The sequence below is a fragment of the Ambystoma mexicanum genome, chromosome 9, assembly GCF_040938575.1.
Source record: "Ambystoma mexicanum isolate Mex_15411 chromosome 9, UKY_AmexF1_1, whole genome shotgun sequence".
In the NCBI taxonomy this organism is placed as follows: Eukaryota; Metazoa; Chordata; class Amphibia; order Caudata; family Ambystomatidae; genus Ambystoma; species Ambystoma mexicanum.
This window is the reverse complement of record NC_090931.1, coordinates 655224512-655251337: the sequence shown is the minus strand read 5'-3', so window position 1 is coordinate 655251337 and position 26826 is coordinate 655224512. Positions and strand designations below refer to the sequence as shown.

Here is a 26826-nt window from a genome sequence, read left to right as displayed (position 1 = left end):
ATTCCTTCTCTCAGTGCACATAACCGGAGCTGCATTGCCTCTCTGCACAGGGGCAGTGACCCTATGCCCCCTCGCTTGTTCAGGTAGAGCATGACCACTGTGTTGTCTGTCATTAATCAGGACACCCTCCCACCCCCCTAGTCTAGTTTGGTGGGGGGGGGGGGGAGAAGAGGGGAGTGTTCGTTGTGTGTGAAACTGTTTTTGGAAAAGAAATTCCAAATCCGTCCAGTGATGCAAAAAAGTTATTAGCAATAGAATTTGGGGCAAAGTCGATCTGCATAGGCTTATGAACACAAATATATTCTCAGTGAGATTCAAGATTCCACAAACCACATTTGTATTTCTTAATCCATGTGCTTGTAAAACCTATTATGTACTTAAATAATTTTCTTTAAGCACAAACAAATCAGATTTCATGGTGCATACACAAAGAAAATAGTGGTCTTATATGGTGTGCAGTCATAATGTCGACAGTCAAAATGTCGACAGTCAAAATGTCGACAAATAAATGTCGAAAAACAATAATGTCGACAAACAAAAATGTCGACATTTTTCGAGATTTTTTCGAAATTTTGTATTTATTGTAAGAATAAATAAATAAATATATAATTAGAATGTGTTGAGTATGAGGGGTGGGAGGGTGGTTGGAGGGGGTGTGGGAGGGTGGCAGGGGGGTGTTGGGTGAGGGGGGATTGGGGGGGACCCCCCCCAATAGTAAATGACTCTTTTTGGTTATTTATTTATTGAAAAAATAAATAAATATATAATTAGAATGTGTTGAGTATGAGGGGTGGGAGGGTGGTGGTGGGGGGGGTGGCAGGGGGGTGTTGGGTGAGGTGTTGATAGTTTTAAGTGACATTTTTTTTGTCGACATTTTTTTTTCGAAAAAATGACTTTTTACATTATTAGTATAGGATGTCGACATTATTATTTTCGACATTTTGACTATAAACCGTCTTATATACATCGTTGATGTAACCAAACAGGAGTTTTGTTTATATAACCATACGTAAACAAGTCAATGTAAACCGCCAACCCTTTTTCATGGCTAGTTATCAGAGTTATATTGGCAGAGGCGTTTGTAATCTCTTAGATGTAATGTTGCCCATGATTGATCTTCAGGTAACAATCTTGCAAGATTGTTGTGGTTTTATTTATGAGATGTTCTCAATCTGATTCAAATTGTATGTGAATTCCAATTCTGGTAGTTCAAATTGTTTTTATGAACACTTCAAATTCAGCTGTGGAGGCTTGTTGGCTCCAATGAATAAATGTCAATTGGTGCTGGTAGCCTTTCAGCTTCAGCTTTATTTTTAAATTAATACATAAAAGAAGCCCCTTAAAATAAACCCACTACAGTCTTCTTCTGCAAAGTTGTTGGCTTGGGGTACATATCTCTGGGTGACTGGATCCTGGAACTCAAACTGCAATGGTAGACGTTTACTCAACAGGTTGTTTTGCCATTCCTGAGCCAGGTTTTTGGGAATTGCCACCATCAGTACAAATCTCTGAGCACTCATGTGCTATTCAAAAACCATGAGGGGTCCCCAAGTTCCATGGTTGTGGGTTTCTGCAGGCTCACTTTAACAGCATTTTGTCATTGGCTGAAATGGAGTTGTGCTTTGCTTCCTGGGGGTCTTGGAGCTAGCACTGGCACTCTTCCCCTGGGTTAGGTTGCTGCCTTCTACGCACCTGTTGGGCAAAACAGACTTTCCAGACTTTTTCCCCATTACAGTATCAGTGCCCATTGACTTTGTCCCATTATATTAGTTAGGGAGATTTTTTGGAAATCTCCGCCCCCCTCCTCCTATCCCCCGGACACCCATACTTTCCTTTGAGCAGCGCCAGCACCAATGCTTTTTTTTTCCAACCTCACAACCCTGCTTCGTTCCCTTTTATTTCTGGGACACTTGTTCGGATGCCCTTACTTGGAGACCTCGCCACATACACTAGCATCTATGCTTTCTTAAGGCAGCACCCCTCACCTTAAGTGAAGTGCTGCCAGATGCCCTCATGGACCCTTATCTCGCGTTTTGTGTCACCCACATACCTAACTGTGCATTGGAAGTCATCCCCTTTCTACGAAGTATATTTTTCCTGTGCAGCACAAGCCATTGCCCATGGTGTGCTGTGGGGACACCATCACCTTTATTTTTTCAGAAATGGCACTTTTTTTATTTGCCATACTTTTCCTGAATATGCTGGAGATAGTGGATACATTTTTGTGGATGCAATGTAGCTGTGATAATGCTTTTCAGAGGACTATAAACCAAAAAGGTGTACTCCTTGTTTTGGAAGTCCTGTTCAGGGTGGCATGGCCTTTGCTGGACATCCTTCTGCCTTTCCAGGTTGGGGGTCCTTCTGCCTTTCCGGGGTGGGGGACAGGGGAAGAGTTCTTTCTTTGTGCATCTTTGCAGGCTTTCCGCTAGGAAGCCCGGGACGTTTGACGAGTGTTTATCAGCTAGTAGGTGATGGTGAGACGGGAGCTGACTGCCCCTAACCCATATGCCTCCAGAGGTGGCTGTTGCTGGGAAGATTCTGGGAGGCTGGCTGCCCACTATTGGATAGCCACCTCCAAGTTTTAATTTTGCAATCCCATATTGGCGGCTGGGATAACCTCTAGCCTCTTTTGTGGATATAAGGAGAGGCCCTGGAGCAAGCAAACAAGCCAACTACTGGTACTTGAAGATATCTGAAGACAACTTCTGAGGGATGGCAAAGGACTGCTGAATGAACCAGCATTGGTTCAGCAAACATCACTGGGTTTTGGAACTCTACCTTCTGCTCAATAGGGGAGACCTTTGCAGTGGTGGGACTAACAAGTCAGCTGTCCTGCATCGCCATCTCCGCTGGAGCTTGCATCTCTGCAACTTGGCAGCAAAATCCAGTACCAGCTTTGCTCCGCTGCAAGGGCCACTATCCAGTCTGTGGTCTAGAATCTTCATGTGGACATCCTCAGTGCTCTGTTGCAATGCTCGAACCCTGCTGTACTGACCTTCAGAAGAAGGGGAGCATGGCAGGAACCTAAAGCCCAATTGCCATGCTACTGAGGGCCTGCTGGCTCTGTCCGGGGGGCAAGGCAAGCCATGCATCCATCCGGTCATCTATGGATTAAAGAGGGTTTTTGTTACATCATGGGACCAATCCAGGGTGCTTCCGCTACAGGTCGAAGTATCCAGAGAAGCCTGAAGACAACTCCTGTTGATCTCTTTAAACTGCGACCAGACAATGCTATACGACTGCCACGAAAGTGCATTCCTGTCTTTGTGAGAACTCCAGGGACTGAGATCGATTATATCTCTTCAATTGGGCCTTTCCCTAATGGGTTTGTATTGAGCGCAAAGTCCTGCACACTTAAGCGGTATGTGGGGCTGACCCAGGTCGATGGTGGCCGGACCGGCACTTCTAGGTTATGTCATCCTAGATGACATCCTCTTGGACTCTAGGGGTAGCAGCTGCTCCCTAAAACATCTACAATTTGACAAAGTCACTTTCTACCTACTATTATTTGCACTGAAACAAGCTGCTTATTTGACCTAAATTCCTGTGAGGCCTCTTAAGAGTGCTATTTACCCACTACCAGGACCTTGTTGGACACCTAAAACCCATACTCTCACTATATACAGATTGGACTTAAAGTTAGCTACTTGGTCTTTTGAGCAGTCCTAAGACATCACAATACATATGCCTTACTTTAATGGATAATATATACGTATAGTGTTATGTGTACTTATCTTCAATAGTAGAAAGTGTGCTTTGTTTGATCGTATAATACGTTAGATTATTGTTTTATGTATCCGTCTGGTACCTTTTATCATATCTGAAGTGTCAACTATACTAGTACCCACTCCACAGTTCAGCCTTGCTACTCTCTAGAGAGTGGTTAAGTTTAACTCTGGTTGAAACAACCCTGTTGACCCAGGTTGGCTTCTGCAAGTCCTACCCCAGGTAGAGACTTTGAAAAACCCTTCTCACAATATCCTAGGTGCAACTTGTCCGGCCTTAGAAAAACTCCACATAAATGACCTTTTCCTGAGTCCCTCAGGGAACCTGGAGTTTTCCTACATAACACTGGAAGCTTTGGGGCCTCAGCTTGGTGGCACAGTCTCTCAATTGCTGCCACGATGTGGATAGAGGTGATCTCACAACCATGGAAGAGAAGATGCTTAGAAGACAACGAACGACACCAGAGAAGACAGTCTAGGAATGAAGTGTAGAGAGTGTAAAGAACACTCAAATACCCCAGATTGCGAGTGATAAAACAACTTCCAAGAATTGCCAGGAAGAAGCCTGGATTGCAAGGCCTTTTTGATCCCAGAGTCTGACTTTGTTGAACTTGAAGGAGAAGCCATTTAGCTACATCAAGTAGATGCCATTTTATGTTAATTAGAATAAGATCACATTTATGTGAACACCACTCTACTGGTGTATGTCACTCCCTGTTTGCCAATCAGCTTTGGGACACCACACAGTATAATTATTGAAAATGTATACGATAGTGGTTGGTGCGGAGTATTACATACATTTTTTTTATCCAAAAAGGGGCATCGACAGGGGCGTACCTGTAACACTAACCCTACTCTATGTGTACAGCTACCCATGCCCCTTCACGCGTCAACGTCCTCATATTGTTTTCTGACATGTGTAGAATATTGTATATGTGTGTAGGCACTCTTCTGCTCCCGCTTGGGGAAGATACAAGCTACAGAAACACGATTACTGGCAAGGAATGTTTGTCTTCTGGAGCTTGTGAATCTGCTTAGATTCACATGCTTTGCATAGATTAGCAAGCAGTATTTTAGTGAAGGAGGCGGAAGAGCTAGTAGAGAATAAATGTTTTAATATCGCTTGACCCACTTGTGGGTCTTATCTTGATTCAGTGTCTACACAACATTGTTTATTGAATGAATTGAACTCCAAGTTGCTGTTTTGCAACTGCTCTCTTGGCTAATGTACCAATGGAAGCCAAGTGGTGCCACCGTGCTTCTTTTGGAGTGAGCCCATGGTATCGTTTTGTTAGCTATGGAATAGCACATTTGTATGCATTTAACAATCCATCTAGCAATAGTTGCCTTGGTGACTGCCTTTCCTTTTCTACCTGCTGTAACAGACTTGGAAATGTGTGTTTTTCATATGGTTTTGTTAAGGTAGTACACTAGTGCCCTGTGTACATGTAGAGCAGGGGTCTCCAAACAGTCGATCGCGAGCTACCAGTAGCTCACCAGAGCCTCTGAAGTAGCTCGCGTTCGACTTTCAGAAAAAAAAAAAAAAGATTCAAGGAAGTGCTCTGACCAATCACAGGCCTGCAAATTTGTAAAGCATATGAAATGCGCCCTGTGATTGGCCAGAGCAAGTTCCTTTGTGCTGTGTGAGAAAGCCCGGGCTTTCTCTTTTAAAAGCACTGTGGCGCATGTATTTTTTTTTCTATTTTGGAGCTGCCCTGGTGCTTGGAAGTGTGCCTGAAGTGGATTTTGAGGTAAGGTGAGGTCGGGTGGGTCGGGGGAGGTGAATTGTGATGTTTTTCTTTGCTTTCTGTGTCTGTGCACACCGATCTGCGGGCCCTCCTCTCATGTGTGCACATGTTTATGCTGTCGGAGGAGGGGTGGGCAGCTTGGCAGAAAGCAGCCCAGGGTGAAACGAAGCATTCAGCTATGCTGATTACTGTCTCCGCTCGCCCTGGGCTCCTTTCCAGTCATGCAAGTTATTTTTAGAAGGCAGGGCCTCTGACGAGCAAGCCCCCATCGGGACTTCCTCGCCAGAGCCCTGCGTTTCTAATAGTAACTCATATGACTAACACAGAGCCCATGGCGAAAGGGAGACATTCAGCATGCTAGCTGCATGTCTCCGTTTCGACCCTGGCCTCATTTTCAATCACCAGAACTATTGAGCAAGTCTAACATCAGAATAACTCAACACTGTTGTGGTTATACAAGAGCTAATATATTTGAAGGGATGGAATTACTCAGAATGTAACAGCGCTATTCAATAACCCAAAGTGCTTAAGCATAGTTAATGTGAAAATACTAAATTTCTCACCATTGGGACAGTACTACCACTTCTCACAGAGGCTTCTACACCTTTTATGGGGCAGCACTGAACCAGCCTACTGCACAGTTTCACTTTTAATTGTACTTCTCAATAGGGCTGCTATACTTCAATAGGAAATTACGAACACTACCCTGCAGGGAATTGCATACTCTTGATGCCACCGAAGCAGCACTTCCACACACCAGAGCTTCTTTATTTTTAATGGCACAGTGCGTGTACTTCTCAGCCACTCTGCTTTACATTTAAGCAGACCGAATTGTCATTTCTCAGCAGGACTGCAACACTATACCAGTGTGTTCTGTATGTTGAGTGTTTCTTCACCACCAATGTGGGTTCATGACACTGGCCCATTTTCTAAATAGTAGATCTGGCTGCATTCAATTGGCAACAGGCATGTCCCGAGCTGCCTGCTGTCCATAAGCTGCCGCTCGGGATGTTGGAAGCCGTGATGGGGCAAGGGATAGAAGGCTCAAGTCTGTAGGATAGCAGAAACAGCAGGGTCTTAAAACCTGCTCACTCATTCTGCAGTGAGGGACCATGGGGCAAAAAGAGCCTGATTCCCACATACAGGGGGTTGTTACCCCTTTATCACTCCTGAATGAAAGAATGAGCTCTCTCAGACACAAGTTATCACCGCTGCACACACAATGAATGAATATGGTATGGATCTATAGATCGAGAAAACTGGAGTGAGAGTTCAGAGTGTTTAACAGAAATATAATTGTCTTCCCAGATGGGAGACTGACTCCATTAATATACATGGGGTCACTGAGATGACCAAGAGTGAACCTGTACGTTTGCAGTCATGCATCGGCTGGCGCAATATTTGCTGAGGAATTGCATGCATCATTTGCCCACATTCAAGTATTGAATTGATGAAACTGTTGTGCATTTATTTATAAATGTCGGGACTTGCAAATGCAGTTTAAAGAAATTCATATATTTACATAAAATGGTATTGTCCTCTAATACCTAGCACGGCACTATATATTAGGTTAGCAAACCCTTTTAAGTAAACTAATAAAAAAAGGTTGCAATAAAGAGGTTTTTGAACTTTATTAACGTAATTGAGAAGCATATGATATTCCCTCTATTTATAAAGAGAAAATTAGCTGCTAAAAAAAAAGCTCCAATGTTTATGAACATCCCCCACCCCGATCGCTCGCAAGTAGCGCTCCACTGTTGGCCCTCCACCGAAAGTAGCTCACGCCAATGAAAAGGTTGGAGACCCCTGATTTAGAGTATGTAGTGTTCTTTCTCCTTTGCTCTGCAGGTTCTGGAAGAATGCTGACAATCCAACTGCTTGATTCATGTAGATTTTAGATATGAATTTGAGAGATCTAGGGTGTGTTTTTAGAACCACTTTGTTTTTATGTATGGTGACAAATGTTTGAGATGGATAGAGCTTGTAGCTCACAAATCCTAATAGATGTTATTGCAATTAGGAAAGCTACCCCGAGAGGCTTTGTGCATGGGTTTAAAGGGTTGTCCCATGAGCCAATTGCGAACCGTGTTTATGTCCCATCCCATAGGGATGTGTGATACTGGTAGGTGTATTTGTTTAACACATTCCATAAATGCTTTAACAACTGGTACTTTCCACCATTAAGATTTTTGGTGTGGTATACACTGCTAAGGCTGCCAAGTATACCTTCAGTGAATTAAACACGATCCCTGCGTCTAGTAGAGATACAGAACCACCTCTGAAGCTAATCTATGGGATTGGTTTTGTTTCTGTCAGGTCCCTGGGTAACAGAAGGCGTTAGCTTAGGCATTTCAAGATGGCATTAGTAGTTGTAGCTGCTATGGAGGATTTTATTGGTTGCAATTACAACTTTCTTTTCCTTAACCTAACCATCATATCAGCCAGCTACTATTGTCCAAGTCAAAAATTGAGAACTTCCTGCTCAGCAGTAATTGGCTAAAGACTATTGTGATGCAGTTTGGAACCTCAGGAGAGGTTCTAAACTGCCTTTCATTCAAGATCAGTGCAGGTGTAGTCACAGCGCTCAAGAGCTCCAGAGAAAAACAAGTGAAACCAGATAAAAGGAAATCATACATCCAAGAAGATGTCCATCAGAAAGTGCCGTTGATATTGTTATTCAGGTAAGTGACTGAAGTTTATCAAAATCAAAATCCATGAATGTATTTTCAATGCAGTACTTTAATTGAAGTTGCGTGTATAAAGTTGTTTAGAAGTTAACTGAGGAGAAGCCAAAGACAGTATTTCCTACATTCAGTGTTACTTGATTTCAAGGAAAAGAATATTTACAGAAAGTTATTGTTAAACGTTAAGTTGCACTTTCTCTCTGTGCACGTGCCAGTGTAAGAAGTGTTCTAGTAATGAGAGCCGGCTTCCGTGCGTGTTCGAAAGACATTGCAATGTATATTCTTACAAGCGTGTTGTGATCCGAGCCACGTTCGAGGAAAGGACCCTACGGCATGAGGCAGCATGACAGAGGGCCACGTCTTGCGTTTCAGTTAACAGCTGAGTTGTGCAGTTTGGAATAATCAGCTTAGGTGATCCGATCGGCCAATTCGGAGCACTGTGTTTATGTGAAAAGGCGGTCTTCCCCCACTCGTTTCAGTAGCGCGTCAGCTGTGAGTTAACACGGGCATACTTAGTTGAATATCCCACTGAAGTGGCAACGATTATTAGCGCCAAGGCAATGCATTAAAGCAACATAAAACAGTTGAGAAGAGTGACACATCTAAGTCCTAATGTAAAAACAAAAGCAGTCAAGTGAAGCGTGGCACAGCTACGCAACAGTGTCAAAGTAAAAACTGTCAAGAGAAGCATGGCAAACAATGCAAAGATCCATTTAATGCAGTGAGTAAAAGGAAAGGTATAGAAGTTAGTGAGTTATCTACAGCTACAGCAGAAAAGGATCAAAGTAGTTGCAGCGAGTTCAGCAGTAGAGGGCAGTTGCAGTTTTGCAGTTCTACAAGAATCCAACCTTTCTCTAGTTGCCTCTAGGCAATAGTCAGAGGCAGTCAGGTAATCAGTGGTTCTGGGGAAGTACATATTATTTAAGTGTTTGAGTGCTCCGGTTTGATGCGAATTAATTATGTATTAGTTGCAGGTTTTCGTGAGTTCCAAGACGTCTAGGAGTTGATGGAAACCGGAGAAATCCTGACCATTTGTTATTTTATCCACTTCCCCTTTCCCCCAGCCATGTCAACTCAACAGTTGTTGCAATAAACTGTTGGGTGAACCGGTTTGGGGCATCTGGTGGGTTATTAGTCTGCTCCTGCAGGATTTCGGCGCTGGGACCTGATAGTTTCTTTTGCCCCAGAGTACACATATTTTCCATTTGTTGAAATAGCAATGCCTTGTGTTTGGTTTCCTTGCTTCTCTTATGATATCCATACACCTTGTGGGAAGTTAGAGATGGCCAAACTAGGACCTCAGGAGCCAAGCTGCTAAGTTGGTCGTCTGAGGTGTTGAGTGTGTGACCGGTTTGTTTTTCTGTGTTAGGTCTTGTATTTGTTATAGTTTGATAGGTGGGTACAGAAACATGCACATTAGGTGTGAGTAACATGGTGGTCTTGCCCACATTGGTGCAATGAGCATCATTGTTAAGCTCGCCTGGTGCATTTTGTGGATTATCTTGTGTATGAGTGTGGTTGGTGGAAAAGCATATGCAAATTTCACTAACCAACTCATCCATGGTGTGTTGCCTAGGAACCCCGGTTGTGGGAACCTGAACGCAAAGTTTAGGCATTTTCATTTTCTCTTGTTGCAAACAGGTCTACTGTTGCGTGACCCCAAGTTGCAAAGATCTGTTTGAGTGTATTGGGGTTGAGTTCCCACTCGTGTTCTGGTAGTAAGACTCTGCCGAGTGAGTCTGCTAGGCAGTTGTGGATCCCTGAGACCTGTTGAGCTTGTATGGATATGTCCCTTTGTATGCACCAATGCGAAATATTTTGCGCCTGGGTGGATACCTGTTTTGAAGGAGTTCCGACCAGTTTGTTGATTTAGAACATTGCAGCTGTGTGGTCTGTTTCTTTCCCTGTGAAACATTTTGAAAAGAAAATCAGTGCCATCTTTATTGCTAAAGATTTGAATGTTACGAAAGTGTTAACATTTCATCGGTCATTCAAGGGTTTCCAATATTATCTATTTTTAAGTACCCAGAGTTACAGTGGTGGCAATTCAATAGAATCCATGAGCATTCATGGTATCCATACGTACCTACTGCATGGGTGTGATAATAGTACATGAAGCCGTTTTCAACCTTGTCGTGCATTCAGCAATGCTAACACTTATGACATTCAACTGTTGGGCTGTGGATGATACAATTCCTAAAAGGAAGCTCCTGGCCAAAACCGTACATCAAACATTTTTATACAGTATTGAAGTACAATAATTGTCCTGTTAACACTCAATATTAGGGATTGATTAGCACAGTGGTGCCATACAAACTCTGCCACTTAAGTCACTTTCCATGGGCATTGAGGTGTAGGCAATATGCACTGCATCCTGCCAGTAATGCGTCTTTTATTGTTATTTGTGGCTGCAGGGACACGAAAGGTCTGCCTATGCTCCTATTGCTTGGTGACCACCAGAGAAGACTCTTGTTTACTGTTTGAGACTACCACTAGATCATCTCACTGGCTTGTTTTTTGTGACCAATGTTCCACCAGCCACTCTTGTATTGTTTGCATTCTTCGTTCTGCATGTGGTATTATTAATATACAGCATGCAATCATGCCTAGGAGTTCCTTTTCTGACTGATAACCTTTGACGTGGTTGGAAAAGTGGGATGAGTGTGTGTAAAGCCTGTACTCTTTCTGGTGCTTTAAGTGCCGGTCGGTGCAATAAGCAAAGTGCAAGGGTGGGAAGGGGAAAGTAGGGTAAAGAAGAGCAGGTGCAAGTGCTCAGGATAGGCCAAGAAGGCAAGTGCCAGGGATTGCAGTGATGTGGGTCCACATGCTAAGTGTCAGGAAAGGGGGTGGGGGGCTGGAGCCCTGTAGAACTCTAAGGGAACCAGGTAGCCGGTCACTGCACAAAGGGAGGAGTTAGCAGGTGAGGGGGAGAGAGAAGGAAAAGTAGAAAAGAAGGGTAGAGGAGCTTCCGGAACTTAAGGAGATATGACTCAAGCCTGAGAGGGGCAGTGAGAGTTCCAGAGGGAGGGAGCTGCAGAGGAGAGTGATCTACCCCCCACTCTCTGCTATGAGAAGCGACTGATCTGCAGAGAGTTTTAGCAAACAGACCGAACGGCTCTAGCAGGGAGGTATTTAGGGAGAGAGAGAGTTGGATGCAGCGGGGTCCCAGGCCCAAGAAAGCCTTGTGGATGATGCAGAGGGTCTTGAATGTGGTCCTAGCAGCAACCGGGGGCCAGTGGAGAGGTATTAGGGCTATGGAGATGCAGTCCCTGGGCTTGAGGCCAAGAATAAGGTCTTGCAGCCCTATTCTGGATTAGTTGAAGGGGGTGAAGGGAGGATAAAGGAAGAGGCTGTTGCAGTAGTGAAGCCTAGAGAGGACCACAACTCTGGAGACATTGAGTTTCTGGGGGAAGGTGAGCAAAGTTAGAATGCCTTTGAGGAGGGGCAGCCGATAGTGGCTTCTTGGCAAGATTGCGATGTGAGGAGAGAAGGAGAGAGGAATCAAAGAGGACACCCAGGTTTTTTGCCTCACAGGACCCATAGAGGGTGGCCAGAGGGTGGGAACTGGGGTCCTGATAAGAAGGATCTCAGTGTTACTGGCCTTAAGGCAAGGCAGAGATCATTAAAAGCACACCATGACTCAATAGCAGTCAGTCAGGGAGGAGAGGAGGAAGCAGTAGAAGGAAGCTTGAATGAGAGCTGCATATCGTCTGCGTAACACGGGAAGTGAGGAGATGAGGCGGGCCAAATGGGCAAGGTAGATGTTGAAAAGCTAAGGCGAGAGGATAGAACCTTTAGGGACACCACAGGTGGAGAGGGATAGGGGACAGAAAAAAGCCCAGTTGAAGCTAAGAGGGACAGTCAGAGAGGAAGGAGGTCAACCAGTCCACTGCAAGGCCTGTGATACCAAGGGTGTCACAGAGGCGATTAGTCAGGGTGGCATGATTGACCATGTCTAAGGCAGAGGAAGCATCCAGAAGAATAGGAATGGGAGGAGAGTTGGAATCAAAATTTGAGAGCAAGTCTTTACGGGTGCTCAATAGAGCAGTTTCCATGCCTCTGGCTGCTCTGAAGCCAGACTGGTGGTCGTGGAGACAACCACTGATTCAGTGTGTTGGATCAGTTGAGATGGCCAGCTTCTCGAGGTGATTGCTCAGGAAGGGCGTAGTGAAGATAGGGCGGTAGCTAGCAGGGCAAGAGGGGTCGGCAGAAGGCTTTTTGAGGAGATGATGCACAAGGGAGTGCTTGAGGGGTAGCAGGAAGGGGCCGGTGGCAAAGGAGTGATTACAGAAATCGGCCAGGGATGGCACAAGGGAGGTTGTGTTGTCCTTTATAGTTCTGGAGGAGCATGGAAGCACCTGTTTGGAGGAGACTTTCATAGAGTAGACTTGTCTAGAGACCTTATCTGGTGCTATAGGCGAGACAGATGAGAGTAGAAGGGGAGAGGAGTCTAGAGCCAAGGGAGGCCTGAGAGATGGGGTGGGGTTGGGTGGTGGAGGAGGAGGGGGGGGAGTAGAGAAGAGCGAGGACAGAATGTCCTGAGTTTTAGTTAGGTAGTGGGTGGTCAGTGAAGTATAGGGGTTCAGGGATGGCAGCAGAGAGGCGACGACTTCCTTGCAGATTTTAAACAGTTTGCCAGTGTGGTTAGTGCCCCCAGAAATGTGGGCTTGGATATGGACCCTCTTCTTAAATTGGATGGAGAGCCTGTATTGCCTTTGGAGCAGGCGGTAGGCCAGTCTGTCAGACGATGTGCCTGATGCCTGCCATTGCCGCTCAGCCACTTTGCACTTATGTTTCCGAGAGGCTAGGTCGAAGTCATACCAGGTGTTGCGTTTGGAGGCAGGCTTCATTCGGATCCTCCTGATAGGAGCAAGGATGTCCAGGGTGTTTGTGATAGAGAGGTGAAGATTAGCAAGAGCAATCAGAATGGGGGTCAGTGGGAGGGGGAATGAAAGTGGCAACAAAGCCAGCAACTGACACTCGCTTTCTTTAGGTGAATGATGGAGGAGGAGACAGGCAGTGGCTTAGCCGGGGGAATCCAAGAGATCCAGATAAGACAGAGCATGGCCAGACCAGGAGAGAGGAGTAGTGAGAGGGTTGGAGATGGGTATATCTGAAGAGATGAGAGCATCCAAGGTATGTCCGGCAGAGTCCGTCTGAAGGATGAATGGTGAGGGAAAGAGCATCACAGAGACTGCGGAAGAGTCCAGTGGCCGACTCGGGAGAATGAAGGTTGAGGTGCTTGGAGGTGGAGACAAGAAGAGACTAGGTGAGGTCAGACCACTCCGAGGGGAAGAAGGAGGCCAGACCAGGGGTTCTGAAGATGGTGATTGAGTCAGTGAAAGGGTAGCAGAGACACCAAGCCTGTAGACAAGGCATTTCGAAGGAACAGTAGGTCCAATTGGGAATGATAGTAGCAGGAATCCAATCAGGGTAGATGAAGGCAATTCCGCCTTGAGACCAGTTAGGCCTGGGCTTAGAGAGGATCTTGTAGCCCTCAGGGAGGACAGTGTCAAAAGCAGTGACAGAGCTGGCAGTGAACCATGTCTCAGTGAAAGCGAGAAAATCAAGGTCAAAGTCTTCAAGAAGGAAAAATATATCAGAAGAGTGTTTAACAGCAGAGCGAGAGTTGAGGGTAGCTAAATGCAGCTGGTTGACACCTTTAATGGTCTTTTGAGGAGTGTGGTACGCCAGTTGGTGGTGGAGAAGGGCAAGAGGAAAGGAAGACAGAGTGGAGGGAGAAGGTATGAAGTTGATGAGATACGGTAGATGCCTATCAAGAAGGAGAAGGTTGGGCTGAGAGCCATGTGCCATGACAGGGCCATTCTGATAGACATTAATGATGCACCTATAGGATGAGAAACCTGCCAAGAGTACTTCCCAACTGGTGCCAACGTTAATGGGCAACAAAGAGAAACGAGGACAGAGACCATATGGGGAGTCCATAGGTCATGGGAAGGAGCAACAAAGAGGATGTCAGTGACAGTCTGTCTGGAGGAAGTATTGACATAGTTGTTGGTAATGGGCAGGCCTTGATTGGAGACCATGAGATATTTTTTGAATGGTTTCCTTTCAGGCTTCGAGAGAGGTAGGATAGGTGATAGAGTAGCAGTTGGAATAGATAGGTGAGATGGACAGCACCATGGAAAATAGAGAGCAGAGAGATTGAGAGAGATTGAGAACTGTACTAGGCACGACAAACTCACCAGGCAGCCTAGCAGCAGACAGTTACAGACAAGTCAGGTGAAAACTGTGTCCTCTCCAAACTCTTCAGGGGCACCACTGGGCCATAGGCATCCCCTCCAATGGGTCACAGGCAAAGATGCAGCAGGGATAGGTCTTACGTTTGACGTCTATGGTGCCTTCAAGATAGGTAGATTTCCACTCTGGTTTAGGGAAGCAAGAAGTGAGTCAGAGTGTTTTGTCCATGAAGAATGCCCCACTACACAACGTGTCGGCGCTTGCTTAGCGTGATAAAACCAAGCTGAGGACCCAGCTCCCCCCACACTAGGTAAGGGTGAGCACCAAGACACAATTGCAGGCGAACCCAACAGGGCACTCCCACAGGCCCCTCAGTTTCACAATGGGCCCACGGAAGCCAAAGTGCAGTTTCCCGGGCCTTCAGGTGAAGTGGGGCCTCAATTGGGGGCTACGTGCCATTCTTCAGTGGATTCAGCCCCTCGTCACAGCAGGGAGGCCACTGCCAGCTTTATCTGTAGTGAATTGCTGGTGATTGTTTAGTATTTTGAATCTGAGGTATTTTATGTAACTTTGGAACATTTAAAAACATGAAAGCATGCATCTTTCAAATCTAGTGTCACCATAAAACCTCCCTTCTTTCATAGGGGTAAGGACTTCGTGTATAGTTGTCATCCTGATTTTCTATGGTTTGTCTAATTTGTTTGAGGATCTTAGAGTATATTCCTGTGTTCACCTGATTTTCTGGTACTTCTATTGCTCCTTTTCGTGAGAGTTCTTGTATTTCTTCCAGTATACCCTCTAGGTGTTCCGGGGTATGCTTCTCCTTTTCGGTTGATGGTAGCAAGGTTTTGTCAATTGCTCGATGCAGTACCCTTTCTTTACTGTACTTAAGACACACTTGTCAGATGCTATCCCATCCGTGGGTGTAAGCTGAAATGCGACCTATGGTGGTTGCATGGGAGGGGACTGTAATGGGGCAGTCATTTGTTGCCAGGGGCTGAGCCTCTAGGGGCTTGCCCTCTGTCTTGAACTCTACCCATGGGGGGAAGGGGGAAGAGAGTGAAGCATGGGTGAGTAATGACCTGTTCTGGAATGCCGAGCTTTGTTACTCTGATTGATGTTGGCTTGGTGTGGTGTAGGACTGCGTCCAAAAGGGACGCCTGCCTTCAAACTTTCCCCTCTGTGGGAAAGGTCTCCCTGAAATCTGGTTTAGACTTAAGTGTATTATGCTTCTTTCTAGTTTTATCTAAAGCTTAGTCTACATCTAGCCTGAACAGACAGTTATCCTCAACTTTGTTTTTCCAGGAGGTTGGCCTGTGCTACGGGTTTGGTCCCTCCGAGTCAAGCATGTTTTTATAATTGTTGCCCCTGTAATAATTCTGTCTGTTGTCTCTGCAACATCCAATGAGTTTATTGCCCAATTTGAGGTCTTTTTCCCTCCGTTATTATTTTTAGCATTGTCAATCTTGTTGGTTCTGCTTCTTGATCAGTAAGCTGTTCCATTTCCTCCCATTGGTCCCCATCATATCTTGCCATGAGAGCTGTAGCATTAGCAATGTTCACTTCATGTGATGCAGGCCTAGCTATTCTCCTACCGAAGGCTTGGATACTTTTACTTTCTTTGTCTGGTGGGAATTCACTTGTTGATAGAGGGGACCCCCCCCTTCCTACTGGTTGTTGCTATCAGGGTCTCTACTTTGTGCTGGCCTCTTATGTATAGAGGGTCAGTAGGTGGCGATTTGTATTTCTTCTCAATTCTTGAGTTTCTGCGCCATATTATTAATGGGTTTGTAAGAAATGGCGTGTAATTCTCTTCACAACACTTTTTAATAATGGGATAGCCTGTGAACTCTTCTTTCATCCTCAATGAAGTCAGTCTCTTCCTGTGGTTCATCTATTTTAATGTTAAACTTTGCTGCTGCTCTCTTTACCAAGCCAGCATATAATACTTGTGGGTCTGTAGGAGAGGATGACGTAGAAGGTTCTGTTATCTGTGGCGATGACAAGGAGCAGCCATTAGGGTAAATTTCTATATTTTCATCCTCTTCAATAATCTCATCGGAGTAGAATTCCTCCACTAGGTCTTCCTCATCCTGTACCTCTTCCATAGGTTGTTGTACTATTTTTTCTTTTTTAGTCGAAATGTCAAATAGGAGGTGCCCCCCTTCTTTTAGTGGGTACCCCGTTGCAAACATCCAGAAAGGATTACATTTTTCGATAGAAGGTTTGAGAATCTGTTGTTAGACCAAGGAGTTTTCTGTGGGTGACTTGTGTGTGTTTCTAGGTCCTCTTCTGATAGACCTGAGACACCCTTCTTCTGCATGGCCGAAGACAGAGTGCCCTTCCCTTCTAAAGGTGTGTGTGATTTTCGACTTCATCTGTGTTGTGTCTATTTTGTGCGTTTTCCTCGATGTCCTTCTGCATCTGTTTTGCGACTTGTGTTTTTGTGTCCACCCAATATGTCTGGTCGGCAGCCTTATTTTTGGCATCAGAACAGTTTCTGCCGTTTTAGCTTTTGGCGTAGAAGTGGGGACGTCAGATAAATGAGTGTGAGTAAATCCGTTCTTTTGGGCTTGAGCCCTTGTGCAGTCTTATTGTGCCAGAGGTGGTCTTCGCAGCATGACCCGATGTCAGCCCTACAAAGCTGGAGGCCGGCAAGGAAACAATAGTTTCCTCGATATCCCGCTCTTCGACTTCATGCCGAAGGTGCTGCCTGTTCCCTCTGCCTCAAGGTCTTCTGCAGTGGCGGTCGACTTACCCAATTTCTGGGAAACTTTGTATTGCAGCATGGGCAAAATTTAAACAGTGTGGTTGGAGAGGAACTTTTTAATGAGGAGACATCTTACAGTGTACACTCGCGACCTGTAAATGGATGCTGCTGTAGCTGTTAGTATCTTTCTTATGTGATATTTATCTGGGTTATTTTCTGAACTTTTCTTTTGTCGCAGATGTGTGGGTCAGCACGGAGACAGAGTTCCTCAACTCCGTATGAAAAATATGGGAAAAAGTTTGTTTGTGCCCATACCTAATTGCGCCAAACTTCTTATGTAGCAAATTAAATTCACAAAAGTCAAATTGCTTGATATGAATAATCTTTGGTTTATTTGGTACGGTTTCGTGCCAAATAAACCAAAGATTATTCATATCAAGCAATTTGACTTTTGTGAATTTAATTTGCTACATAAGAAGTTTGGCGCAATTAGGTGTGGGCACAAACAAACTTTTTCTCAAAATTTAAACAGAGCATTTTCCATTGGAATTGCTGGGAACGTACAAGTTAAAGGTTATCTTTAAGGCTGCAATGAGGGTGAAAGGCATTCTCTAAGGAATTAGTAATTATGAGAAATGTTATCCCTCCACCACCCTCCCTATTGCATCGCCTTTTCGATGTGTTGCACTATTTGGCGTTCATCCATTGCACCGCTGATCTCGCCCATGTGCTTGCATGTGGATTTTCAAAGTCATAAGGTCTCAATGGTCCTTCAAATGAAGGCAACTGCGTTTAGCATCCGACGCCGTTAGCGGAAAAAGAAATCTGAGGACAATGACGCGTGAAGGTTTATGGTACCCGTAGAATAGGAATAGGTTTCCAGGTACGCCCCTTTTTCGATTTCGAAAAAAATATGCAATACTCTGCACCAACCACTAGATGGCAGCCTTTGCAAATCATGTGCATCTAAGCACATTCACAAGCTCCAAAAATACTCTACAGAAAGGTAGACACATTTGTAAGCAATGAGTATTCAAAAACATTAATAGTGTCTCTAAAATACACAGGACAATTTAATACAAAGGTAAGAAGGCCCAACTGATAAGTGGTTAACCACAAGTTACGGTTTATGTAAAAATGTGTTTGAAAAAACACAAACGTTGGCTTTAAAAATAAAAGTAGTAGTTAAAATGTGGTTAAATGTTCTAAAGAGTCCTACTCTGTTGCCTAAACAAGTGTGTTCATCAAAATAGCCCAGCTAAGTAATAGTTTAGAGTACTGTTAGTTAGCTTGAAAGCGTTTGGAAAGTTACATTCATAGAGATGAACAGGAAAAATCCAACAGTGGGCTTGGGATATAGTAGGTACGATTTACAGATTACAGGAGCTAAGAAAATGGCAACCACCCAGCTAGAGAGACTAGTGGACATTGCCAAAATAGATCCAGGCACAGGTTCAATAACCAGGTGCCTAGGAATCAATGGATGCAGAGGTGGACCACAAGATCAAAGAATAAAATGTTTAAGGTCAGGAGTAAAGGGGGGGGGCCTTGAAGATTAGACTGCACACAGCCCAGAGGCCCTGAAGATCCAAGGGGAAACTGCCCAAGCTCATGGATGCTACAGAGAAGGCTCAGGATTTGCAGTCCAGAAGTCACTTCAGATGTAGGGTTTGGAACTGGGTGCTGGTTTCAGTCTCCAGCTCTGAAAGAGTCCAAGGAGGTTGCAAAGCTAGAATAACAAGATCCACAATGATGAGAGACCACCCCCTCCCCTTCAAGAAACTTACAGAGGAGAGTCCAGCAGTGAGTCAGTGCAGAGATACCCCTTTCAGCCAGATCACACACAAAAGTGTGAAAGACAAAGGACTCACAGTATAGAAGCAGCTGCAGAGGTGCAAGTCAAGCTGTCCCATGACAGTCGAGGTGTGAGGAGCATGAAAGGCCTCCACTCAAAGCCCAAATACAGCAGGAGCCCCCCACTCAGGATGAGAGGATCTCAGTCCAAGGCGCTGCAAGAGATTACCAGAAGGTTATGAGAGACAATGAACCGACGGTGCTTGTCAGTTTAAGGGGATGTATTGCCTGCCCATCATTCTCTTGTCAATAGGAGGGAACTTTCCTTTCAGGAGGATATGTCGGCAGCAGAGCACCTTCCAGAAAGTCCAGAGTCCTCAGCATTCTTCTCTGCATCCTCCAGCCCAGGTCAAGATGTCTGACTGGGAAAATGGCTTCAGATCACTACAGGTAGGAGACATCTACAGGGATGGGACTAGACACCCCCTCCCACCCCCCCCCCGCCCCCCCATCACCCAACCCCTCAATCATGCACCAGTCAAAGATTTGGCATCTTTCTAGTCATGGTTGGCAAGCCGACCTCCATTTACTTCAAGCGCAACCAAGCATCTGAAACCCGTTTCCAGCTCAAACCAGATTCCATTCAGTCAAAGGCTCCCTTTTGGGCTCTGTGCAGAGCCCACAGAGGTGAATGACCATATATGGTAACACAGAAGACTACCAACAAAGCTAGTGTTTCACTGTGCATGGATTAAAACAACCAGGTATACATTTGGACTGCTGTAAATAGAAATAATATACTACTTCACAGTAGAAAATGATGACATCTGTAGCAACATGGAAAAAGTAAAAACTGACCTTGTACAGAGAACACAACGTCTGGGTGAGGAGACTCGATAACAAAAAGAGGTAAAAAAAAAAAAAAAAACTTGAACTGGTAGCCTTAGGGTCTGGCAGGGCAGCACATACAAAATGAGTTCCACAGTTAAGCGATATTTGAAAAAAACCTAATTTAAACAAAAATAAAATCCTAATGTAGCCCATGGCCCCACAGGGCCAGTCTAGTGGGGGTACATGCTGGTCCCATGAGGTAATACACACTTCGAAAGAAAGACCCATTCGGCCCACTATGGGGCTGGATGGAATGTCAAGAAGAAAAAAAAAAAGGAACAATAGAAAAGAACTCCCCTGCCCAAGAATGGGCTGGGCAGGGGAGAGAAGTGAATCCAGAGGGATTTTTTAAAAAAAGAGCACAGTTGAGAAAGACAGTTAAGAGAAGAGAGAAAGAGTTACCTGGGCACTGGGGGAGCGGGGTTGCTGCCTCGAGTTTCCCCCTGGGGACTTAACCCTTTGAAAAGCCCATGCAGAGACCGAGCAGGAGAGGCAGAGCTTCTATGTCAGGTGCAGCCCGGCCACCCCTGGGCCGTGGCACATGTCGGCCCACCCGGGGGCCAGACCGGATGGGCACAAGAGACATGTGGCCCGGGCAGCATAGCGGTCGTGGCACAGGCCCACCAAGAACAGCCCAGTCAGCACCGCGTGTGGGGGGTGGCACCGACCGGGCTGCCCGGCTGTGCCCCCAAGAGGTGCCTCGTGGCCAGTGTGGCGGGCCTGTCATCAATGAAATCCTCCCGGCTGCGTATGTCAGGAGCAGCCCGGGAGGACATGCAGACGCACGGCGGAAGCCCGTTCCACCCTGATGAGGGGGTGGGTCAGAAGGAGGCCACAGAACATGATGGTGAGCACGGCGGCGCACTGATATCAGGTGAGCCCCCAGCCAACGGGGCCCACCCATTGAACTTGAAAAACGCCACAGGCCGTGGCAGTGATGACGGCAGGGGCCCACCCTGAATATTAGCTTTACCACGGGTGCAGCAGAGAGTGTGGGTGGTCCCCATGTGCATAGGGGACTGCCCAGGACAGTGTGCAGAGCGTGGGCAGTCGGGTGACCCCATATGCTGTACGGGTCACCATGAAGGAGGACAAGGGGCCAGAGCCCTGCTATATATCAACAGAGGGCCATCTAGAGGGGGTCACCAGCGTCATCAGGGAACAGGGCCCTCACCCGGCAACCAGCACTTCACAGCCCTTAATCCAAGCCAGCACCACAATGACAGACCTGCAAGGTACTGTGAAGTGGTGACTGACTGCAGCAGTCAACCCATTGTGGGATAGCGTTTTATGTTGTGAGTCTATGTATATATGTATGAGTGGTTATATGTATATGTAATTAATGCTATGTAGGTAAATGTTAAGTAAAGGGAAGTAGAGAGTTGGGGTATTGGGGGAATACTAAGCAAGATAACATTTAGGTAGGGATAGGAAGTTCTGTAGATGGCCATTGTTAATAGGGGGTAGAGGAGAGGTACCCATGCAAGATGTAGAGTGATAGGATGGCAGCCGGGCAAGACGGGACCATCCACAGAGGCCATCCTCTGGGTTCACACTCCATGTGGGTGGTACCTGTGTTTGGGAAGAGGATTGGTTGCGGCAAGCTCATCCTTGGGGTCCCCGAGGTCCATCCAAGGAAGGGTGCACTGATGCAGCCGTTCCCCGCTTGGATGAAGCTCACACATGGGGAATCCCTAGGGTTATTGTTTAAGGGATATGGTGTAAGGTATGTTTAATAAAGAGGGGCCCCCATGGGGATCCCTATATAAGTTCACTCTGGTGTCTGTTAGTCATCAATGAACTCAGGGTGTAGCCCATCTCCTATTTTCAACTATTTTATTTAGCAGGTGCAGCGCCCCTTCCCCTCCCCACCCAGCAAGGTGTGGGTGGTTGTATCCATGGGAACTGTTCCTGCTGCTGGGAAGGAAAGTACACTCTTGCATGGACCAGGGCCAGAAAACCAGGGGCTACACTGACATGAAAGGTGAGCAAAAATACTGGGTGGTCCCAAAGTGAGTCAAAGGCAGCAAAAAGAGGAAATCCCTTCGAGCAAATCTTTTTTCCAAACAGGTTACTTCCTCTGCAGCTCCTGGGTCTCAAAAGGTATTAATTACCTAGCTTTTTACTTTAACTGTGCACTGCCTACATACAATGCCCCATTAAATGCCACGGGTAATTTATCTACACTTTTCAAAGTACTTAAAAAAACTTGACTTACTTGCAGGCTGTGCTTCATATGCCAAACATTACATACCTCAAATAATTGTCTTTCTGATGCTTGTATCTGCTTAGATTCACATGCTTTCCAAAGGCCAACATCTAGTGGTTGGTGCAGAGTATTACATTACTTGTTTTCGATTTCCAAAGGAGATGTCGACAGGGAATTTCTGAAATACTTAGCTTTGATTTTTAAAAGCCCCGTTTACGTTTGTGAACTCTTTTAAACACTTTAAAAGTCTCTCATATAGCCATGCATTTCCCTACAGTAAAATGCGTGCTACAGCTCTTAAATGTGGGTGTGTCTCTTTTAGGCACTGTACTTCACTGTAGAAATTGGTTAACACCAATAATTCTGTAGTAAAGGGTTTAATTTTCAGTAAATATACTGTGTGGAGTTAGCTTTGTGTGATTAGCAGTCCCTTCGTACCAACTCGCTTGCCACCTGAAATTGAAGCCATACTACTATTCCACGCTTACCATTGCGAGACTGGTATAACTTGGTGGAAACCATTCCCAACAAGACGAAAGGCATTTGAAAAAACCCTTCCAACACCTAGCCATCCTCTGGGTTTCATAATGGGAATGGGTTTTAAAAAGACAAGTAAAACGACTTCTTGGAAGGAGGGCACACCAATTTTGGAGGAAGAACATGGAAGGACAATCTATTGGCCTATTCAATCTAGGCTCTCTTTTGCCTTCTCGATCTGGCAATAAAACACTGATTCGTTCTCCCCACCTCCCCCCAACCCGCCCTTCACAGGGGCATGACCAGTGACACTGAAGATATGTTTTCCCCTTGAACAAAAATAAAGAGCGCTTAGCTGTGTTCAGCCTAGCTATTCAACATTCTGTAAACATACTGCATCTCTTAGTCATACACTTTAACGCACAAGCAGAGATTATGGATTTAGGGATAGGGCAGGGTATAGACTCGGTCCCGAAGTTAAAGATATCCACAGGGGCTTACTATTGATAAAGGGTATACTCAGAGCAGGCATCACTGATGGAGCAAGTCATAACGCATGGAAGGTTGAGGACTGTAATGGCTCAGGGAACGCATTTGTTAAGAGGTTGTGACCCCCATACTGTAGATGGCCCTAGCACAGTAGTTCCGTCTCACCAGGCAAGATGGGTTGAGAGTGGGACATCTGTTCAGTGTTAACCAAAGCAGAGGTCTCCAGGGGGGCACAGCCCTACTTGAACTACATGCATACATACAAATAATATCGTTGGGTGCTTACAGAGTCAGAAGGAGTGTACAAGGCTAGTCATCCGATGCGGTCATTCCTTTCACTGGGTCCTTGTGTCTCATCTGCAAGTGAAAGTATACATCATTTACATGCAAAGAACATTGGGTCCATAGTAGAGGCACTGCGGTATAGAGGTATACGCATGGATCCCTCTTCTTCCACAGACTCACAGCACAAATCCTCTATTACAACCCATCAACACACCTAGAGCACAAATGCCTCTTATTTCACTACTTCACAACGTGGAGCTTTATCACCTTCCACTGCACCTTCCCAATTAAGAACAGGCTTTTATCACCATATTCACAATCCTCACACCAAAACCCACTGCCCGGCAAGTAATCATCCCCCAAAGAAACACTCACAACTCTAGTTTGTTAACCACACCCTTGGCTACTCACTCATAGGCCCCTAGATGAATGTATCCCACCCCTGTACTGCCACATGCAGTATCTCCTACTACCCATGGCCCGTTCACTAACCCAGGCAGCTCCATCTCATCTAGCACCTCCCTCATAAGCCCCACTCGCCTATACCAGCTTTTCCCCACCTCAAATATCGGGATCCTATTACTTCCCTTACCCTGCCCAATATCCTCTTCCCTCCATCAGTGGCCTCTTCATGACTGTCTATATTTAAGATATCCCTTACCTCATCCAGCTGCCTCTTGGTCTCCTCCTCCATCCTGCGGATATCTTCCATGGTCAGCTCCACCCATCGGTCCAGCCAGCAGACGAGTTGCCGATGGAAATTGGTGAAGAGCCGGCGCTCTTGCTGCAAAAGAAACAGATGCTTCATGTGACCTTACACTTTGGTGGTAGTCATGACATCAGTGCACATTGTGCGGTGTAAGGACATTAAAAAATGCTGCAATATTTAAGGCCATAGTTGCATCATGAACAGAGGTTGGAAGCAAACTGACTTGACGTACTTAGGTGTACTGCAGAGGCAACTTAACCAGCTGCTGGTCTAACCAGACATCCCAGGTTTTCACTAGGCTTTCCTTTCTCTGCCCTTTCTCTGCACCTATATGCGGTTCTCAACAGCTGGTAAGATGTGGCAATTAGTCATCTGTAGATTATGAAGGTAATACAGGTGCCTGGAAATATAGATCCACATGTACAATCCTGATACATGCATAACGCTTCTCTCCCTATACTTCGTATTTTCAACTGCCCTCACAACACGCCAGCTCACATGTCCACATTCCCTACGGCGCTCCTCCAACACCCCACAAATCAGCTCCTACATGAGATCACCCCCTCAAACCAAACACATCTACCTGAGTGCCAGCCACAGGATTCACCGCCCCCCCCGAAACTCATGTATCTACCATATATTCCCACACAGCCTGGAACTGACAGCCATTACAGTTGTAGTCCCCACACAACTTCCTATTCAAAGCACTGTGCCCCTCTCAGAACACACATTCATACATACATACTAGCAGAGAGCTTGCCAAAGTCCACACAGTTACTTTACCTTATGTATAAAATGCTCCACTTTGTTCTGCAGGCCCCACCATTTGAACTTCACAGTGACCAGTTTGTATGCACACATGTGTGGACAGTCTTTCTGCTGTGCCAACACCTTCTGCAAAAAAGGAAGCGGGAGATGTGAGTAGCAGTAGAGGTCGACAATATAAGGCAGCAAGGAAGAGGGTCTTTTGCCAATTGGACACTGCTGTGCAATACCTCAACGTAGGTTGGCCCCAGACTGAAGAATCCGCCGCCCCCCCACCAATATGCAAAGGGATAGCTCAGTGGCCACACAAAGGCTCCATGCATGGCTAGGGCCAGATCAATTGAACAGAACCGGTGTAAACGTCAGACGATAAAACGAATAAACCGGGTTACTCACTGCAACACAGACGCCACACAAGTAGTGTCAGACAAACCAAGCCAATGGGGGGGATTTAAATTATGTAATGTCACCTAAAAGGGATTGGTTGAAATGAAGACAATGTTTTGACAGACAATTGATGAGCAAGTTCAAAAGGGGGTTACTCACATTTAATTGATTATTTCCCAACAATGTTGGATGTTTGGCCTCAGTAAATGGAGCCACCAATCTGAAAGCCCTAAATAAATGACAGTGTTTAGTTCGCACAACTCCAACTGGGCAGACTATGTGTACATGCTCAGAATGCCCAACTAAACGATGAGAGTTCGGACAACAGTCATAAATTGAGATCCGTCAAGAGAGAATTCCTATTTTTGGAGAACCAATTTCCGCTTTCTTTTTTTGGGATCAAGACTTCTTTTTGATGGCTAGACGGACTTCTCCTGAAGTTCCCATGCCACTGCAATCCTTTCCTACCTTAGTTATGGCTTATGGTATTGGGTGGCTTTGAAGTTGCCTAGACAAAGGTTTTCCAATCGGGGACTCTATTTCTGATCATATCAACCTACAATGGTTTTAGGGAGTAGGTTGGTGACAGCAGTTTTAGAATATTGGTATCCCAATGTACCCATTTGAGGAAGCAATTTTTTTTTTAAATCCTGCTTTTAGCAATTATTTTTTTTTTTTTAACGGGACCCTTGGATCAGGGCAACCAGGATGAAGAACAAAATGTGTTTTAGCATGTGGATATTCTGTGTGCCCACATGCAGCCTCCAAAATTTTGAAACTGATTTCAATCAGTGCAGGTCCCTGGGTTCCTCTCGTTACTTCCTGTGAGGATGGTTTAGGGCTGGGGAGCAGTCCGACTCATCAACCAGCATGTCTGATCACCTGACCCTTTGCCCCCAGGCTCCTCTAGCGATTGGAGGGGTGGCCTTTGGAAAGTCCAGTTTTGCAGTGGCACTTGAGGCCCCTGCTTCCCCTCGTTACGCCGATTTTTTTCATGCAATTTGTAAGAAGCGGGTCTTCCAACCTGCTGAAGTTATTTTCCCACTATTTGTAGCTCTTACCTGCCCATACAGCCTCGGTATAGCGGTTTGGGGCATATTCATGTTTTGGTTTTTTGATCCTAGTGGTCCAGTCCGAGCTTCCTGAAATATCCAGCTGCTTCTGCTGTATCTGCTGGGTGAAGCCGTCCATGTGGAAACAATTTCTTGGGCCATTTACTGCTGCATTCCACCATTTGGGCATCAGATCCTGTAAACCACACCTTGGAGAGACACCTGTACTTACCCAGGCTGTTTTGCCATGCTCGAGAAGTGAGTGGTGAAGCTGACGATGTGAGCAACTAAGTCTGGATCCTGAGGTTGGCACTTAATAAAAGCTACTCACCCTAAGGGTCCCCCTGGTCCAGGATCAAGATTCTATGGAGGAGAGTGTGAAACGCATTTCCCACTAACCTTGGGGTCCTCCTGCTCTGCTGCATCTGGACTTCCTCTGGTACTTGGGATTTGTCCTCCAAGCTCTGGATCTCTTCATTTAGGGTCTCCTGCAGGCTTCCCTGGGGTTGTCTGCCATGGAATCTGCACTTGTACTGTAAAATAAACTTCCCTCCATGCACGCAGATGGCCCATTGATTTCTATCCCATTGATTCCCTGAAGAACCTTCTACTTGTCCTGGACCTCTCCTTAAATGGCTGTGGGGCTCACTACCTGCTCTCAGACATGTTCCCAGTACCTACAGGGTGCTCAGTGACCCCT

General features: G+C 45.7%; 1 protein-coding gene across 1 annotated transcript in view; it reads right to left on the bottom strand.

Annotated features, from left to right (window-relative positions):
- The window catches only part of PITPNA (phosphatidylinositol transfer protein alpha), a 324861-nt gene that overhangs the window by 15111 nt on the left and 282924 nt on the right, over positions 1-26826 (bottom strand). Inside the window, exons 9-11 of the mRNA XM_069615411.1 lie at positions 24706-24816; positions 23875-23997; positions 23215-23285 (exon numbers count right to left, since the gene is read on the bottom strand). Of these exons, the coding sequence (XP_069471512.1) occupies positions 23238-23285; positions 23875-23997; positions 24706-24816 (282 nt within the window). The 3' untranslated portion in view covers positions 23215-23237. The remainder of the gene's footprint in view (positions 1-23214; positions 23286-23874; positions 23998-24705; positions 24817-26826) is intronic.